The sequence below is a fragment of the Rhododendron vialii genome, chromosome 4a, assembly GCF_030253575.1.
Source record: "Rhododendron vialii isolate Sample 1 chromosome 4a, ASM3025357v1".
In the NCBI taxonomy this organism is placed as follows: domain Eukaryota; kingdom Viridiplantae; phylum Streptophyta; class Magnoliopsida; order Ericales; family Ericaceae; genus Rhododendron; species Rhododendron vialii.
In genome coordinates, this window is record NC_080560.1 from 31187065 (window position 1) to 31205507 (window position 18443).

Sequence of the window (18443 nt, forward strand, 5' to 3'; positions counted from 1 at the left end):
ATAAGTCTTTTGGCGAATGATTAATCAATCAAAATGATTATATTTTTAGTATGATGAATAATTAATCTAGAATACGTGTTTATACTTTTATACTTAAAAATACTACTCAGAATTTTGAGTGCGACCTCCAGCTTAAAAATCTCGTTCCGCGACTCTGTAAACAACTAAACGTCATCTCCAAAGTAAATGGATCTCTATGCTTGAGTCCAAAGTAAAGTATAATCTTTTCTGTTTTGTTTTGTTTTGATCAAGAAAGTAAAGTTAAAGTCCACGCCAATTTCTGGTAAGGAAGGCCATTGCTTTAGGATAATCCTCCACATGGGACTAATCCCTCCCTCGTTACAGGAAGAGGTGTCTAATGATCTAGTGGGACCCACTTACCGAACTCCATTACTGTACTTGGTCTTCACAAGCAACCACCAGCTGATGATAAATAAAATACTAAGCAAGAACCAGCTTTTAATATTCCTCATAAGCCTGAAACCTTCTTGTCAAGATCTGGTTTTTTCCTCTTTCACTATTATCTTGAAGGAGAGGGGTCCGACTTCTCAAGTCATGCTTTTGTTTCTCCATTGATAAGTAAGAGAGAGAAATTGTCAGCACAGGATAATAAAGAAGCAGCTCAGAGATCTAGCGAACCTCATTTTGGAGGTACTTTGTGCTATTCACTTTTCAGCATTCCAAAAAAACATCATTGCTGTTTCTGTTTGGGCAAGGATTTGCATTTCCAGTTGTTTTTTGAAAGTGGGTTTTTATATTTTTCTTGAATTCTTGCAATTTAAACTTCTGGGTGTTGTGTCTCTTTCTTGGTTAACGGCTATTTATTGGTTTGACTCTATGAAAGCTTGGCTCCTGGTATTTTCATGCCTGTTTGGTTGCTGAGAAAATGATGGACAAGGAAAGAACTTAGGAACTAAATCTTAGATTCATAGATTGTACTTAGTCTGGGTCCGTATGGTTTATGATAGTCTGGGTCCGTATGGTTTATGACTCTGCTTAATTGTGCCTAAATGAGTTATCCAAAAAAGAAAAGAAAAGAAAAGATTGTGCCTAAATGAAGGAATGGGCTTTGTTGAAGTGTTTTTAGCATCGCTTGGGGAATTAGAACTCCCAACATTATAGTAAAAAATTCCTATTCTCTTATTTTCCTCCCTCTTTTTTGTTTTGTTTTGTTGTAGCATCACACAGATCTCTCTCTCTCTCTCTCTCTCTCTCTCTCTCTCTCTCTCTCTCTCTCTCTCTCTCTCTCTCTCTTCGATATACGTTTATTCAACAGTAGATTTCTCCATTAAATGGATGTAGTTCCCCGTATGTGTAGGTTGTGTTTTGCTTATATTTTGGGATTATGGAAAAAACTGATTTTTGGGGTGTTTTTACAGGACAAATTGGGGAATGATATAATAAAATGGGGAGGAAAGGGAACTGGTTTTCTTCAGTAAAGAAAGCATTCAGTCCAGAGTCCAAGGAAAAGAAAGGCCAGGTTTGGGAAATTTTCGCTACAATACTTTGGTTTTTCTATGGGCATTATGAGTTGAAGAGATGCTTTTTGTGTCTTAGGATTTTATCACTCAATGTATTTTGTTGCTTAGTTGGAATTATGTTACCTGGAATGCAGATCGTTCCTATACGAGGAACGAGAATGGGAACGTGGTACGCGCATGTCCGAATTTTTGAAACCACATGAGTGGGCTTCTATAGATTACATTCCAAGAATCATCCAATAAAATAAAGTATTATTTGTCTAACAATTCATGAAAAACAAATTTCTAGAAGCATTATGAGCAACTTTTCTTATATTTTGTCTTGCGAAAGCACTAATATCTCTAGTCTTCACAGGAGAAATTTTGAGATCCGTTTGGATCGCTAAATTCATCGTATTTGAACGCAGGTGTACCACATTTCAGAACAATAGTTCCAAAATGTAATTTGCTAGGGTATTAGCGTTTTCTGATAACATAGAGTTGGATACTTGTGTTTGCGAAAGAATACGTGAATAAAATATCAGGACGAATGTCTCTTGCTATGTATGCAAATGCAATGACCTAAACTGGTGAAAAATTCGGGACATATATAGAAGGCCTCTAAATTTAAATGGGATTGTGATACATTCAGTGACTGTGTTTCAGAAATCAAATAAATCGGACAAGAAATGGTTTGGGAAGGAAAAATCTGCTGTTTCCAGTTCCTCGCCTTCAGAAACTGTCACAGTGCCTCATCCTCTTCTTCCTCTGCCAGAAGAGGTGAAACCAATTGAAGTGGAAACTACAGATTCTTACTCTGTTGCACTTGCCACCGCTGCAGCAGCTGAGGCTGCCGTTGCGGCTGCTCAGGCCGCTGCGGAGGTTGTTCGACTCACATCCGTGAATCGGTTCCCAGGCAAATCAAAGGAGGAAGTGGCAGCCATCAAAATTCAAACAGTTTTCCGTGGGTACATGGTATGTCTTTAATTTTTGGGTAAATCTCAATTGATGTCATTTCCTGACAAATTAGTTGGCAGGTTATTAAGATGGAAAATGCTCTTGTATCATCATGCGGAAGTTGTGTCCAGTGCTTTTGCTTATTTTGAGCACAAGCTTGTCTGTAACTTTTCATGTAGTACTTATTTCTCAAAAGTTGCATGTAAATCATAATTCTCCCATAGGAAATAGGTTTTCATTGAGACCTAATGAGAGTATTGTGGACTGCCAGTTTAAAGTCTAATTCCATATCCACCCCACAGACAATTATGAACCCCAAAGAGCAGGTTCAGGCCCATCTAGCTCAGCTTGTTATGGCGAGACAAGACAAGCAAAAGCCATCTTTAGGGCTGGCATTGAACTCTATCAGACCTTTAGCTCAACTCTAAAAAGCTCTATACGCTCAATAGCATGGTGTTTAAGGCAAAAAAAAAGAAAGAGGCATGCAGGCTCTTTCCTAACACAACAGCTCCAAACTAAACTCGCAATAATAAAAGCACGAAAAAGGCCATTCAGCGCGTTTTTAAACAACCTGTGAATTTGCTTCTAAACAACTGGGTTTCCGGGTGCCTACGAACAACTGTTACAATGCACAATGCAATCCAATAGATGCCAAAACCCAGACAAATAGTAGGAGGTGGGATGACTCCTTCAGTGGGATGCTTATCCTCGTTAATTACAATATTTCATCTCGATGTCCTCTGATTCCGACAGCTGATATTCTGTCAGGAAAAGTTCTGCAACTTGTTCCCAAATATAGTCGCTCTACACGTTCCCGACTTCATGAGGCTGAGGCCATGTGTTCGCTGGTATTAGCTACACACTAATATAATGTTAAGAAGTGATGTTTGACGCCTAAAACAATCATATAACACTCTAGATAATAATTTGCAAAAATAATGTTTGACACCTAGAACAATCATATAACTATCTATCTATATTCCCCCGCTATATTCGTTAGTCCCTATTCAGAAAATGACTGGAAGAGACATGTTTGAATACTTCAAATTTTCAACGTTGGTGCTAACTGAAAGTGAAGTACGCTTGACGTGAAACATTTTTGTACATTGCGCCAGTATTACCTTATGTCATGGACTATAGTTGTTCTTTTCAGGGATGCAGAAGATTTGGCTTTTAAATAACAAAAGATTAAATTGTTTCAATCGCAACCAATATTAAAAACAGATCGACGATGGGTCCTTGTGCCAATCCTCACCAATTGGGTGGAAGCCATATTGATTTGAGTTGAGTAGTGATTGGCCAAGACCTCTTAGAACAGAGGGTCAAACCATAAACTTTGAACTTATTTTTTAGTATGGCTTAAATGTAGCCAGTTAAAAGTCTTAAGACTTGCATGTAAATGTCTCTGAGTCATTATTGATATTCTTCTCTTCTCTAACAAATGACTTAATCAATGTAGTAGACTAGCAGTCATCATTTTCTTGAAGGAGAGAGATGCTTGCAAAAATGCCAACAACCATGGTTTTGAAAATCTTGAATAAATTATGCTAGATAATAATCACTACAAGTTCATTTTCTACAATTATAGCTGTGTGAGGACAGGTATTAGTTATTGCTCTTGAAGTCTGGATCATATTACCACTTAGCAGCCGAATATTCTGTACATGTTTCCATATATGTAATTTATTTTTCTCATTTTTCTTGGTTGTAAAATTAGCATCAGGTCACAATACAAAGTATTCATACTTATCAACTGATTTGTCGTTGGGGTTCATTGTCTTCAGGCAAGGAGGGCATTGCGGGCTTTGAGAGGGCTTGTTAGGTTGAAGTCATTGGTACAGGGGCCTATTGTCAAACGCCAAACTGCAAATGCTTTGAGATGCATGCAAACTGTGGCACGAGTGCAATCTCAGATCCAGTCTAGAAGAATCAGGATGTCTGAGGAGAATCAGGCACTCCAGAGACAACTACTTCAGAAACGTGCAAAAGAACTCGCGAGTTTGCGGGTTAGCTTTCTTCTATAACTCCATACTTTTCGTGCAAATTGCTTTGGTTCATTTGGAGTGTGATGCGGTATCCACCTACAATGCAATTGGCATTAAGCAAATTAATTGGTCACAATCCAAGTGGGGCATGCAATATGCCAATATCTTAGCATATGAACTGTACTGGTGCCATTTGGAAATATTGATTCAGGTATTGGTTTGTTGAAGTGCACAGATTTGCAGTACTGATTCAGATTCTTTTGGATTCAACATTTGAAAGCCTAGATGCTAAATGTTCCGGCGACCAAGCAGCTCCTTGTATGTGGTGTTTTTAGTGGCGGATTCAGGAATTCAACGTGGGAGGGGCACCGACTCATCAAAGTTTTGAACATAAATTTTCAAGCATAGTCTAATGCACACTAATATTCGTCACAACGTACAAAAGTTTTGCACTAATTATAATAGACCATTTTGATTATGCCAATCTATGGCTCATCAACAGCATATACTTAAAAATACAATCTAAGAAACCACTATTACTCTGTATGGTAAGTAAATTCAAGTCCCGAACTTAACAATTAAAGCCTTATCCTTTGATTTATCATCTAGAAATATGGTTTTGGGGCAGCTTGGATAGTTTAGAATACTACGAGGAAGTCTTAGAGTTTATGGTTGAAACTTGATTACCACTGTAATTCTATGTTGTTATACTAAGATGTAGAAGTGTAGGGAGAGGAAAACCCAGGGGGTTCACGTGCCCCCTGTGGTCCTTGACTGGCTATGCTAGTGGGTGTTGTGATGAATGAACAATTGCTGTAGAAAACCTCATCTTAAGTGCTTTCAGGTTACTTATAACAAAAAGCGCTTTCTGATAATTTATTCTGCTCAGAAATAAAGATTAGATCTGTTGTTTGGTGGTTTTTCTCGTTGTGTCTTTCACCTGAACACAATTGGTTTAAATGTTGTAACAGATTGGGGAGGAATGGGATGACAGTCTACAGTCAAAAGAACAGATCGAAGCAAACTTACTGAGCAAGTATGAGGCAGCCATGAGAAGAGAAAGAGCACTGGCTTATTCTTTCTCGCACCAGGTAATCTCTTCACACATCTCCCAATGTCGACACCTCCGGCCCCGTTAGAAAGAGATGGAAATAGGATACGACTTGTAAGGACACATAAATGATGAACAAGGACTGCACATGTTTGAAATATTTCTAGTTCTTGTCGATAGCTGCCAGCCTGCCACCAAGAAGTATAGACAAGCTATGTGTGGCAACTGGCAAGTCATAAGCTTTGTAGCACGGACACAGATACGGACTCGGACACAAGACATGGAATTTCTGTATAAATGGGGACACGGAACATGGAATTTCTTAAATTATGGGGACACAAACACAGTAGGGGATACGGCAAAAATAAATAAATAAATAATATTTATTGTATACCGGTGAAAATATAGTTATGTGTATAAGCTTGGAGCTTCAATATTTATAACCAAGCATCATATATACATCGTAAAACATAATATTTATTCCAAAATATATGAAGCAACTACACATTTACCCCCCCAAAGTTTTAAAAAAATTGCATATTTAACTTTTGCCATGTTCCCATATGTGTCCCTCGCATGTCCCTGCCGCGTCCCCCTAAAAAATTTAATTAAATTTATTGGACACACCACGTGGCATGTCCCATACGTATTTTTCCGTGTCCCCCGCGTCTCCTTGTGTCCCCGTATTGGACACGGGGACACGCCGGCCTCTAGGAGTGTCGGTGCTACATGACTCATAAGTAGGCTTGATTCTGAGTATACTTTCTGGTGTAAGCTAAATGCCTGAATGAAGACCATTCCCTAGTTTTTTTTCTTTCTTTTTTCCACTATTACTCTTTATGTCTAGCACTCTAGTGCCACTTGTTTTTTTTTTTTTTTTGAAAAGGCTAGTGCCACTTGTTTGTGCATCCATTAAGAGATATAGACAATCAGGAGCGGAGCTGGAATTTCTGGTGGGGTCAAAAATTAGATCCATGTGCAAGTTATTTTTCTATTTTTATTCAAAGAAATAACTAAATAAAGAGGTTAATTATAAGGTAGGTATGTACTAATATATATAATTTTGTATAACAAATGGTCCCAAATTCATACTAAATTTTAAAAACGATGCTTGATAGACTCAATCGTAATACTTTTCAACTCCCGAGAAGAAGAGAATGCTTGGATTTTCTATGCATTTGAAGCTAGTTGGGGCAATTTAGAATTTTTTTTGTGGGGTCAAAATAGCAAAATTCGTCTTCAAACTATCAAATATGCTTGTGAGTACTAAAAGTGAGTGCCCCTTCGCTACTTTGCCAACTGGCTTTGATTCAGCTTGCAATTTAACCTTCACTTTGAAAGGTTACCTCTCCATTATGTTTCTTGAAATATGAAGGGGCTGAAGGATGTGTTGGTCATTTCATCTGTAGGAAACATTGGTATTAGGTCATCCATATTAGGCAGACATATTATAATATATTCTGCTATATTAGACTTATGATCACTGATAAATCCCACGAGTCTTTATTTCTTAATTTTGCAATTGCTAGCGAAATAATATGCAAAACTAGGCTAAAGTGCGTGATATGGGCCAAATTGTGAATCCATGCACTGAATCGAAAATGGCGTTGTACGCTCAAGCACATTGTGTTGTGTATGCAAAGCCAAATGCCCTGCACATGCAAGTAGGAACATCACCTCATACACGCATACGCCTATAAGATGTGATGTCATGCTCTTAAATACGCTCACTACAAGCATGCGAAACCAATGTAGGTGAAAACAAGCAAGCAACACTTTGTGTCAAGGAACAGATCTCCCATCCTTGGATATAGTGGAGAGATATAACTAGTGCATTTAAACTAGAACTTCCATTTTCACGACTTTATGAAATGTTGTGCCAACGTAAATGAAAAGTTAGAAATGCTGTGATCTATAGGAAGTTGTTCTTCTTGCTGTCCTAGTTGCTGTTGATAGGGGAGGAACAACTGCCAAATGTGTAGTTAAACCTTTTGACCTCCCCAGAAGGAAAATTTGCTTGCTATTTTACTCACAACTTGGTTGTGTTCTTTAATAACTGCAGAAACTTTGATATAAGATTTCGTGTCTGAACACGTTTTTCCTTAGAAGCTGTGGAGTGAAAAAGTTGTGTCGGAGTGCATTATGTTTGCACTGCATGCAAAGCTGACTCCAACTGATTCTCAAGTTACCAGTTCTCTGACTCAACTTATTGTAGTTGTTCGGTTTCTGACAGTCCTATCCTCTTCTTCTTATTCTTATTAATTTTGGAGGTTCCCAACCTCACAAGTGGTTGGAATATTTAGCCGTTTTGAGTCAAACTAAGGGAGAATGTCTGCCAATCAAGTGACAAAACTATACTTATCTACCGGAAGATCTTATTCTGGTAGTTTATGTGAAGTCAAATTTTCATGTTTTTTTTTTATAGGTATTTTGGAGCAGAAATCATTGTTTCTTTGAATCACCCAGCATGGATTAATATGCATCTCTCTACTAGTTTGAATAAGAATTTCACCCTCTAAGTTAATGTTTCTGCTATTTTCCACAAGCAGCAAAGCTGGAAGAAGTCTACAAGACCCTCAACTCTGATGTTCATGGACCCAAGCAATCCTCACTGGGGATGGAGTTGGTTGGAACGATGGATGTCTGCCGAGAAAGACCTCAACAATGACCACTCATCCGTCAAGAGTGCCACCCTCAGCACTGCCGGAGGAGAAATCACCAAGTCTTACGCTCGTCACCTCTTAAATGCCGACAAACCTTCTCCCACTTCCACTCCAACACCAAACCATCCTTCCATCCACAAGTCCCTTTCAACTTCCCAATCAAAGGCGAGGAAATTGAAGCCCGAAAGCCCTAGAGGGAGGATGTTGACTCCAGATGACGATTCAAAGAGTGTTTTCAGTATGCAGTCGGATTTGAATAGGCGACACAGTATTGCAGGGTCGTCAGTTAGGGATGATGAGAGCCTCGCGAGCTCTCCGGCATTTCCGAGTTACATGGCACCTACTAAGTCGGCAAAGGCTAAGTTGCAGACTGAAAGCCCGTTGGGCTTGGAGAACAGGACGCCGGAGAAAGGATCAGTGGGGTCTGTGAAGAAACGACTGTCTTTTCCGGCTTCAACAGCTAGGCCGAGGCGGCATTCAGGTCCACCGAGGGTGGAAAGTGGCTCCTTTGCAGCGGTCAGTGTGAGGAGTGGAGGGGGAAGTTAATCTGTTCCTTGATGGAGGAACATATATATAAGCAATACTATTGGAGTTGAAATGGAGGTTATTAAAGAGGAAGATAAGATTAAAAGATAGGTGATTGGATACGTGGGATTTTACTTGTATGTAGTTTAAGAAAACTGTAATCTTTGATTTGTTGCTTTGAGATTGTTGGTTTTCTGGGGGAGTTTCCTGGATGAGTCCTGCTATGGGATTGCTTTTAGTATTTCTTTTGTTCTTGTTTCCCTTATTGTCAAAGAACTGGCTTTGGGCTTTGATTATTTTGTATGCTACTACTAATGAATGTGATAATCATGGGTTCGAGCCGCCACAGAAACAGTCTCTCCTCGTGCAGGGTAAGAGCGTACATTTAATTCTTGTTCAAACCCTTGTAGTAGCGGGAGACTTATGCACTGGATGACCCTTTTGATAACGAGTGTGAAGCTAGTACACTTCGCTGTCTCTTTTTTCATTTTTTTGGTAAATGACAATGTGATTGATGCCTTGGATGCGCATATACATCTCTCTCTCTCTCTCTCTCTCTCTCTCTCTCTCTCTCTCTCTAAATTCTTGTTAAATCCATCATTTTCTTTCTTGTATCCTCGTTTCTCGTTTTCTGAAATGTCTATGTTATCATTCTTTGCTTAATTCTTCTCGTGGAAAAGTAACTGTTTTAATGGAGTCTTGGCCCTAACCCTAATTCGAGGAAGTAACTTCCCGCTTCACTTCCATGGCCTTGTTCAGCTTAGCTTTTTGGACATTTTTTTCCTTATTCAAAACTCTTACACCTTCCGAGTTCCGACTTTTTCTAAGTAAAGACAAAAATTAGCCAATATGTGGCTTATTTTTGTCTTTATTTAAAAAAATTGGGTTTCGATGTTAATTTTTTACTTTATATATTCCTCTTATCATGACGAAGTAATAATCCCAAAGAAAATAACGAAAAACAAAAAAATGCGATTTTTTTTTGAATAAGGATAAAAATATAATCCAAATCAATTATTTAGCCAAAAAAGCCCCAAGTGTGCGTAGTCTTTTGTGTCTAATACTCCCTTCGTCTCGTAGAGTTGGTATGCAATTTGCAAGCTTAAAAATACTTACCGTAATAATCCAAATCAATATAATTTTTGGGGCAATATAAATCAATTATTTAGCCAAAAAAGCCCCAAGTGTGCGTAGTCTTTTATTTGATAGATCTCAATTAAATTTTGAACGGTGCAAAAAAAATAAAAATTATTTTTAATAAATATATATTTTTAAATATTAAAATTGCACGTAGTTTCATAGAAGGTCGAACCTTACGGGACGGAAAGAGGAGGGAGTAGTTATTTACTTATTTTCTCCGCTGTATAGTTACAGTATGACTTCGTTAGCCACTTGCCAGAGCTCAGAGGAGTTGTGAAGGAGATGACCATCTTTCTTTCTTTCTTTTTTTTAACCATTCGCATGGCGTAATTTTGTCACTGATCTGATTTTGAGTCGGTTGTCATCCTCTAAGAGAAATTTTACGTACAAAGAAAATATACCTTTAAAATTGAAATTATTTCGAAAAAGTAAGTTAATGGAAAATTGAAACTGAAAGCTAAAAAATTAAGTACTGAAAATTAAATGTTAAATTTTTTAAGCTGAAAAGTTGTTTGATAAATATATTAAGCACTGAATTAAAAAATAATAAATTAATTTTAGTTCTGATTCTCTTACTACTAGTCACAATGTACTTATGATAATGGTGGATCGGTGATTGTGATGGTGGTAGGGTTGATGGAGCGAGGGAGGTGGTGGTGGTGGTGGAGTGGCGAGGGAGGGGACGATGGAGTGAGCGGGGTGGTGTAATGGTGAGGTGGCGGTGGAGTGATGGTGGTGTAATGATGACAGTGAGTGGTGGTGGTGGAGTAGTGGTTGTGTAACATTCCTAATTTTTTTTTTAAAAAAAATTTAAAATAAAAAAATTCTTAATGTCAAACTCAAATTCAATGATCTATCAAACTAAATTGATTAAACACATGAATATGTTCATAGGGTTTATAATACAATTTACTATACATACATTCTTAATTATATTTATCCTTTCTAAATAATTTCTAACTAAAAATTATGTCCAAACAAACCTTCTAATTGCCTTCCACACTCAATCACCCACTCTGCCATTCATGCTAAAAATCAGGCTTTCACTTCTTCACTTCCTCTGCAAATTAATTTTGTAACCTCCCACTTCCCCTTTACATCCTAAACCACATTCATAACCCACCTCTCCACTTCCCCACTCATTCTCCCTATTTACAACTCTAACCTCCGAAAATTTAACCACAGTTACTCCTTTCCATGTTGCTACTCAATCCAGAGAAAGAAAAAGAGAGAAAAAGAGAGAGAACTTGAGTTCTCATCCATGGAATTTTAAGAGAGAGAGAGAGAAAAACGGGTTCCTATATAACACTACTCCATACATCAAATTCGGGTTTCCAATCAACCACTACATCACCAAGCATTCACAGCCCACCTTCCATTCATTCTGAGGCAGCCCCGAAGTTCTCCGATTCCGTCATCTTCTCCAAACGCTAAAAATCGACCAAACCCATTAATCGCTTTTTCGGCCGGAGTCGAGGTAGAATAATCACTTCTCTTCTCTCTCCTAAGTATATTTAATCCATGTATGTTGATTTTAATGAGTTCTTATAAAGGAAATCGCACCCGGGCGTCGAAACCATGAAATATGAAAAATCCTCTGTTTTTCGGACGAGTAACTGTTCATAGACGTTAGAATTTTAAAAATTGATACTGTTATCACACTATAACCCCTAGACTTTGTATGCTTATGGATTTAACCCAAAAGATTTACAAGTTAACTTCAGACAGGGTTTTCACCCCACTGTATATATTGTCTTGTTATGGTAGAACAAGATTTGAATGATTGCAAGTGTTAAATACATGACCACATTTTTTTTTAGTGTTTTGGAATGTATAGATGTTAGCTAAATGTTAATTAAGTTCCTAGAAAAAAAAATACTTATATACAGTACATTATTAAGTTAACTAGCCTAAGTAAGAATCAATATACTTTTGCTAAACAAGATAAAATTTTAATATAAGTTTAACTTGAGAATATAAGAATACATTGAATATTATTAAAGGAGAAAAAAACTCATTTAGATAGTGCAAGTCGTAGTAAAAATCTATAACAAGAACTAGTTGGTAAACTAGACTGGCATGATAAATTTACTGAAACCATAAAGATACATTGATCTGACAAAAGTTATTATTACTCTGTGAAGTCAGTAAGTTATTATCGAAAACAAAAAGAAAAAGAAAAAGAAATGTACTTTCTGGAAACAAAATAAGGGAACACTTTTAACTGTGGGAATAAATACTAATAATTAACATTAAGAATTAGGGTTGCCCCTTTAACATAATCACATCAACCTATGGACACGTAACATTTTGTAGACTATCGAATTACCTTGAGATTACAAAATTCCTAATTGAACCCTTACCGAAATAAAATTTGTTAACACCTGTTCAATAAGATTTACGCTAACTCAAAAGACATCGGCCCAATCCTAACATCTACGTGTTTATTTACTCGCACTTATATATTGCTATGCTTGTGTTCAAATTGAAATGTATGATGTTATTGGATGAGTCGTTTATGAAACTTTCATGTTGTACATGTTAGCGCGGACTTAGATTCACTGGGTGGTTACGAGTAGTGACTCATGTAGACGGTGTTAAGTAAATGAAAAATGGTAAAGTGTTAAGGTGTGAGATTGTGGATTGTGATTTGAGCCATGGCTATGGCAAGGGTAACCAATGGGCCCTGTGTTGAAATGGGTAACCAATGGGGCCCTGTATTGAGAGATGTTGTAACGCTAATGTATAATGCGTCATGGGAAAATTCACTTCTTTTGTTCAAGAGGGAATAGGTCCCATGAGACGGTTATAGTTAGTGGTAGGTGATGTCCGACCCTAATGTACAATGCGTCATGGGATGACTCGATCCTCTTGTTATGGTCTTAAGTGAGAACATGCTAGATATATAATTTAGGTGAACTCACCTAGGATCTTGGTACAGGATAAGCAAGAGGAAGGGTGGACCCATGAGATGGTTGTAGTTAGTGAATGTTGGAGGAAAAGGATCTCGTGGAGAGAATTCTTAGATATCATGTAAGTTGATGGATAGTAAAGAAAAAGGATGATGTGCTATTATTCTGTACCTTCTGTATGTTGTCAATTTTTATATCGTTGAACTGCTAACTGTAGAATAAGAGGTTAGTAGGGTTGGGATTATCTACTGAGTTTCAAAACTCATTATGGTGCCGTTGGGCTGGCGTTTTATGCCAGGTAATCAAGAGACCGAAGAGCAGAATCATCTTCAAGATGATCAGTATCAAGGTGAGAACCTCCCAGCTGAGGAAGAGGAATTTTGTCGAGCCTTGGATACCCTACCCTTAGAAGCTCTGTTAATTTAAAGTATTGTTATTTGAAATTCCAAAAGTGTTATCACATTTGTCAAACTCTATTTTTATTTCATTGGGTTGTAAGACAGTTAAGTTGTTTTGAATTCGGTATTTGAGATTTTCGCTGTTAAACTCTGTTTAATAAAAATTTATTTCTTAAATCAGTTTTATGGATTATTAAATCAATTAGAAATAATTTAATTAACATGTCTGAAAATCGGGGCGTTACAGGTTGTGCAATGATGGTGTTTGAGGTGGCAATGTGGTGGTGGTGGTGGATTGATGGTGATGGTGGTGGTGGGAGTGGTTGTGGTATAGTTGTTGAATGCAAGTACATAATAATTTAGCAAGAATTAAGTAGCTTAAAGCTTCTTAATATTTTTCAACTTTTTAGCTTACATTTTAAGTAGCACTTAATTTATTAAACAATGTAAAATATGATTATCAATCTTACTGAATCACGTATTACTTAATTGATTCAGTTTTAAGTACTGAATTTATGTTATCAAACAACCCTAGGAGTGTGTACACACGGAGAGTTATTACTACTGCTATTACGCAAACAACTTTACTTCACGGGGATTTGTTCCTAGTTTGGCATTATAAGTCAAATGGATTATTTATTTGTCCTTATTCAATTTTTTTTTGCATTTGTTAGTTTTTCGTCGACTTTTTGAGAACTAGTGTTTCGTCATGACGAGATGAATCTAAAAAGTAAAAAATTACAATCAAAATTTAAATTTTTTTAAATAAAGATAAAAATAAGTCAATAAGCCAATTTTTTCATCTTTATTAAAAAAATTAGAATTTCAATCGTAATTTTTTATTTTTAAAATTTTTCTCGTTACGACGAAACAATAATTTTAAAAAAAATCAAAAAAAACCTAACAAATATAAATTTTTTTTATAATAAGAACTGAAAAATTAACCACTTAACTTATAATGCCAAACTAGGCCAGCAAAAGGACCACCAAAACAAACACAAATTACACGAAAACGAACGTGGCCCTAAACCCTTTCTTTATGTATGGAGCAGGTAGGATAATCGGAAAACCTGCTCATTCATCTCTTCCAATCGTGCTATCTAATATATCATCAATGGTGAGTAACCTAACTCTTCATTCACATATGCTCAAATTTGTGTAGTTTGAATCGAATTCCATATGTTTCTGTAGTTCTGCCGATGATATTGGTTTCATCCCATTCTTAATTTCACGAACTTGCTAATTGAATTACCAATCAGCTGTCAGTTAGTTTTTGACGCCCATGAACCCATGCTTTTCTGAAATTAATATTTTTGGCACTTCTGCTGTTCTACATGATAAGTGGGTAAACTTTGCTCCTTCCTTTTTTGTGTTATAAAGCAATTGTATTTTATTATTCATTACCGAGGTGTCCATATTGGTCGAATCTCAAGAACAAGCACTTCTTTTGCCAAATTACGCGGCAGTCTTACACTGTTAGTTAGGGGAAAAAGGTATCACGAATCGGATTTTTTTAGGTAAGAGATGTATGCTTGGTCCCAACCTCTTATGTTGCAAAGAAATATGGTATTTACTCGGGTAAGTGGGGAGTCTGCTAGACAGACATCATTGAGGGGAATCCCTTGTGACAATCTCTTATGATCACATTGAGTTAAATATGATCTAATTTTCTAGTGAAGAATGTATTCCACTGACAAAATTGAGTGTACCACTGTGCCTACAATGAACTGTTATTACTTAGTCCGTCCGACAAATGCCGTATAGAGCATCGCCTTGTCATTTAAGAAGGCGGATAGGAGGAAGGCAATTACGGTCTCCCTATTTTTGTTTTTTATGCATCTTATGTTTGTAGGGTACATTGTGTTGGAGTTATATGCTGAGGTTCGACAGAGGGGGGCCATTTGCTGACCATAGAGCCAATCTCTTATGAAGGTAGATAGGAGGAAGGCCAAATACAGTCTCTCGTTTTTGTTTTAGATGTATGCATCTTTATTTGTAGGGTTCATTGCGTGGGACTTAGAGCAACTTCAAATTGGAGATGTCAATTCTTTTTTTAAGGCTTGTGTGGTATTTTGGCATCTCCAATTTGACATCAAAGCCTCCTCGCCAACCCTTATGGAGTACCAAATTCTATTTATTTGAAACGGCTAGAATTATTCCCAAACAGTCAAAATTTGGAAGAAAAGCAAATTTGGCATTGGGTGGGTTTGGCTTCAAAATTGGCAGGGGCTTGCTTCCTTCAAATCCTCGTGGATTTGAGTCCACAAAAGGCAGATGGGTTGGAGTGGAACTTGCTGCCAAATATTTCCGTTGAGCCTCCACGTCACTTTTGAATTGGCCGGTTGGAGATGCTCTTATATGACAGAGGGGGACCATTTGTTGTCCTCTTTTTCATAGATGTTAATTAATACGGTCCCACATTGTTTGGGAAAGGAATGGAAGATCATGTAATAAGTGTTGGGACCTCTCCACCTAAAAGCTTAAGCTTTTGGATTGGCTATCACATTTCTACATGGTATCAGAGCAGGACCCACGCCATCAACATTTTTGGAAAACTTTCAATTTGCACCTCATGACGGCAAACCCCAAAAGAGGCTACACGTGGCAGACCTCAAACATCGTGCAACGTGATAAAGTGATAGTAGTAAGAATAAATAAGAAGGGGCGGTTGAGCAACTCAAGCAAACATTCTCAGCCTCACATTCTCAGGAAAAAAATGTTGAGGAATACAATGCCGTATTGCTTGGATGGATTGTGTGATCACTTATTATAATGTTAGGACCTCTCCACCTAATAGCTTAAGCTTTTGGATTGGATAAAAAAGTTTCTGAATATGTAGCAGAACAATGTTCTTCCACAGTTTATAGCTCCTCAAAACACAACTCAAGGTCTGCAAAGTTTTTGATGGTGAAGAAACATATGGACTATACTTTACGTAATAGGCGCCTAATCATTTTTAGTTACAACTTACAACAGCAAAAGTCGATATTGTAGGCACACGGTTAGTACAGCCAAAGTTAGAAAGGAAAGGAGGAGGTTCAAGCTATAAGTTATTGTGCTTTCGATGTTTATTGAAGATAGTTGTAGTGTTTTGCCTACAACAAACGACGGGATAAAAGTTGTTGGATAATGTGCTGGGTAGTCATCTTTTTTCGTCATAACAATTTCAGTCTATTGTTATTGCTGACCCATTCCTTAGAGTGGACTTAGACTAATTATCTTTAAATGTGCAATTTGCACCAGGCTACAGCATTGGTAGCAGGACTTGCTGTTGCTGCAGCGGCTTATGCTGGTAGATATAGCATCTTGGCTTGGCAAGCATTCAAAGCAAGACCACCTGCACTGCGCAGATTTTATGAGGGGGGATTCCAGTCTGCAATGTCAAGAAGAGAAGCAGCTCTTATTCTTGGAGTCAGGTACCTTGATCCTAATACGTTTTATGAGTTGATATTCACTCATCTCATCACCTCTGTAGAATATGGAAAATGTCATTTTGGAATGCACTGATACGTTACAGAATTATACTTTGGATTTGGAAACACAATCCGGAATCAGGTATACCTACATTCCAAAATGGTAAATGAAATGATCCCCACAGTTTTTCCTTTTATATTTCTTAAGCATTTTGCATATGGGAATACTTAAATGTAATGCACTAACAATTTAGCGTAGTGCTTGTAAAAATTTGTTTTAACATGAATAATTCGTGAAACAATACTCTATTTTAGTGGATGTTTCTCTGTCTAATAAGTACTCTCCAATAAGTTGACCCCTAGCGTACAACAATTACTACCTAGCGTACAACAATTTAGTAAGGCATACACATTATTTGAATTCCGTTCCTTGTACCAGAACAGTCTGTGTTCTAGGTAACAGGTTTGCGGATAATGTTATCTTATGCTTGCATTAAAATCAGTGGCTATCAATGTAAAGGCCCATGGCCCTTCCCTGTTCTGTGCAGGAAGGGTCAAAACAAGACAAGGAAAGAGAGGGCGTAGCCGCGTAGTGTTCCTGTGGCAACTGTCAAGACCATCCTTGTTTTTTAAATCTTGTTCTACAAATTGGTTTTGTGGGACTCTATAAAATACGGACATTTCTGCTCGTAAATTATAATGGTCCCTATCTTTAGTCAAGATGGCATATGGTACTTTGTGTATTTACAGTATCAAGTGGCATTGGTTATTTGTTCTACCGTGTTAGCTTTTTAACGCTGTTTTAGGCCCCATAAGTAAAAATAAATAAAATGTGCCATAAGAATTGACACAGTTATCAATGGAAAGTCACTAGTTGCAGCATTTAAGCGGCAACACTATATACCTATCACTAGGTGACCCTGTCTTTTTGGTTGGTATTCTTCACCTAATTCTTGCGGTACTCTTAGAAAGAAGTTATTGCTACAAATTCTTCTCGTTCTGTGAAGGTGGTAAGCCTGAATTTGCTAGGTTGGTTGTCTTTGCTACCTTACCACCGTAATAAGTAGAGTTCTTTGGGGTTGGAGCTACTGTTGCTTGTGGGAAAACATAGACCACCACCACAACCATTTAGCCTTGAGGCCACCAGAAGCATCAGTCTCCATTTAGCATGCGAGTAATAGTCCATATATTTTCAGCCTTACTTCATATTTTTCGATGATTTATCTTGTGCAGGGAAAGTACTCCAATGGATAAGATAAGGGAAGCACATAGAAGGGTAATGGTGGCAAACCATCCAGACGCAGGCGGTAGCCACTACCTTGCTTCTAAAATCAATGAAGCAAAAGAACTGATGCTTGGAAAGAAAAAGGGGAATGGCTCAGTATTCTGACAGTAAAAGCTGGTTTCCTCAAAATTTACAAGGCTGAGTTGATGTGATTTTGCAATAGTCTAGATGGATATCACGTCATCTCCCTTTTGCAAATACTCCAAATACTGGAACGATAGGGTTTGTTGTTCAACTAATTCTTCGAGACTCAATAGTCGTGTTCTATGTCAGAAATTCTTATTTTTTTGAGTATATTGGTTAACACGAGCTCGAAGAGTGGCATGATGCGGCCATTTTTTGTGTGTGCGCCTTTTCTGCCATTTTCGATCTTGTTTATGGAGGATTAACTAGATTGTTTTAAAGCGGCGACTCTGTTTGGTGGCTGTTCTTAGAATTAGAAGAGAAACACAAAGGGCTTTTGCTTCCTTGCTGCAAGCTCGGGCAATCAACAAAAAAATTGCTTAGCGTTAGTAAGCTCGCTTTGTAGACTGAGTGTAGGGGTTCGATTTGACGAGATCTTGACCGTGATATAAGCTAGGATCCTCCCTCTGCTGCTCCGCTCTCCTGCTTTTGGACCTGCAACAAGTCACTAGGGTTGGGATAGCCCAGTGA

General features: G+C 37.6%; 2 protein-coding genes across 6 annotated transcripts; both read left to right on the forward strand.

Moving 5' to 3' along the window:
• Positions 1 to 168: 168 nt before the first annotated feature.
• LOC131324779 (protein IQ-DOMAIN 2-like) lies at positions 169 to 8993 on the forward strand. 3 transcript variants are annotated; one of them, XM_058356889.1, is made up of 6 exons: positions 169 to 651; positions 1380 to 1480; positions 2127 to 2435; positions 4202 to 4423; positions 5374 to 5493; positions 8003 to 8993. In XM_058356889.1, the coding sequence occupies exons 2-6, from the start codon at positions 1406 to 1408 to the stop codon at positions 8660 to 8662; spliced, it is 1386 nt and encodes a 461-aa protein (XP_058212872.1). In that variant the 5' UTR covers positions 169 to 651; positions 1380 to 1405; the 3' UTR covers positions 8663 to 8993. The 3 variants fall into 3 exon arrangements, with proteins under 3 accessions (XP_058212872.1, XP_058212873.1, XP_058212874.1); XM_058356890.1 differs by lacking the exon at positions 169 to 651 and adding an exon at positions 720 to 744; XM_058356891.1 differs by lacking the exon at positions 169 to 651 and adding an exon at positions 962 to 1121.
• A 5078-nt stretch (positions 8994 to 14071) lies between these two features.
• Positions 14072 to 18193, forward strand: LOC131324780 (mitochondrial import inner membrane translocase subunit TIM14-3-like). 3 transcript variants are annotated; one of them, XM_058356894.1, is made up of 4 exons: positions 14145 to 14208; positions 14944 to 15023; positions 16335 to 16507; positions 17738 to 18193. In XM_058356894.1, the coding sequence occupies exons 2-4, from the start codon at positions 15018 to 15020 to the stop codon at positions 17892 to 17894; spliced, it is 336 nt and encodes a 111-aa protein (XP_058212877.1). In that variant the 5' UTR covers positions 14145 to 14208; positions 14944 to 15017; the 3' UTR covers positions 17895 to 18193. The 3 variants fall into 3 exon arrangements, with proteins under 3 accessions (XP_058212875.1, XP_058212877.1, XP_058212876.1); XM_058356892.1 differs by lacking the exon at positions 14944 to 15023 and having other exon boundaries at positions 14072 to 14208; XM_058356893.1 differs by lacking the exons at positions 14145 to 14208; positions 14944 to 15023 and adding an exon at positions 15831 to 16229.
• The last annotated feature ends 250 nt before the right edge of the window (positions 18194 to 18443 follow it).

Coding starts and splice junctions, on each gene's coding strand:
- LOC131324779 (XM_058356889.1), top strand. CDS start 1,406: ATGGGGAGGAAAGGGAACTGGTTTTCTTCAGTAAAGAAAGCATTCAGT. Junction 1,481..2,126: donor CCAAGGAAAAGAAAGGCCAG/GTTTGGGAAATT, acceptor ACTGTGTTTCAG/AAATCAAATAAATCGGACAA. Junction 2,436..4,201: donor CAGTTTTCCGTGGGTACATG/GTATGTCTTTAA, acceptor CATTGTCTTCAG/GCAAGGAGGGCATTGCGGGC.
- LOC131324780 (XM_058356892.1), top strand. CDS start 14,131: ATGTATGGAGCAGGTAGGATAATCGGAAAACCTGCTCATTCATCTCTT. Junction 14,209..16,334: donor TATCTAATATATCATCAATG/GTGAGTAACCTA, acceptor AATTTGCACCAG/GCTACAGCATTGGTAGCAGG. Junction 16,508..17,737: donor GCTCTTATTCTTGGAGTCAG/GTACCTTGATCC, acceptor TATCTTGTGCAG/GGAAAGTACTCCAATGGATA.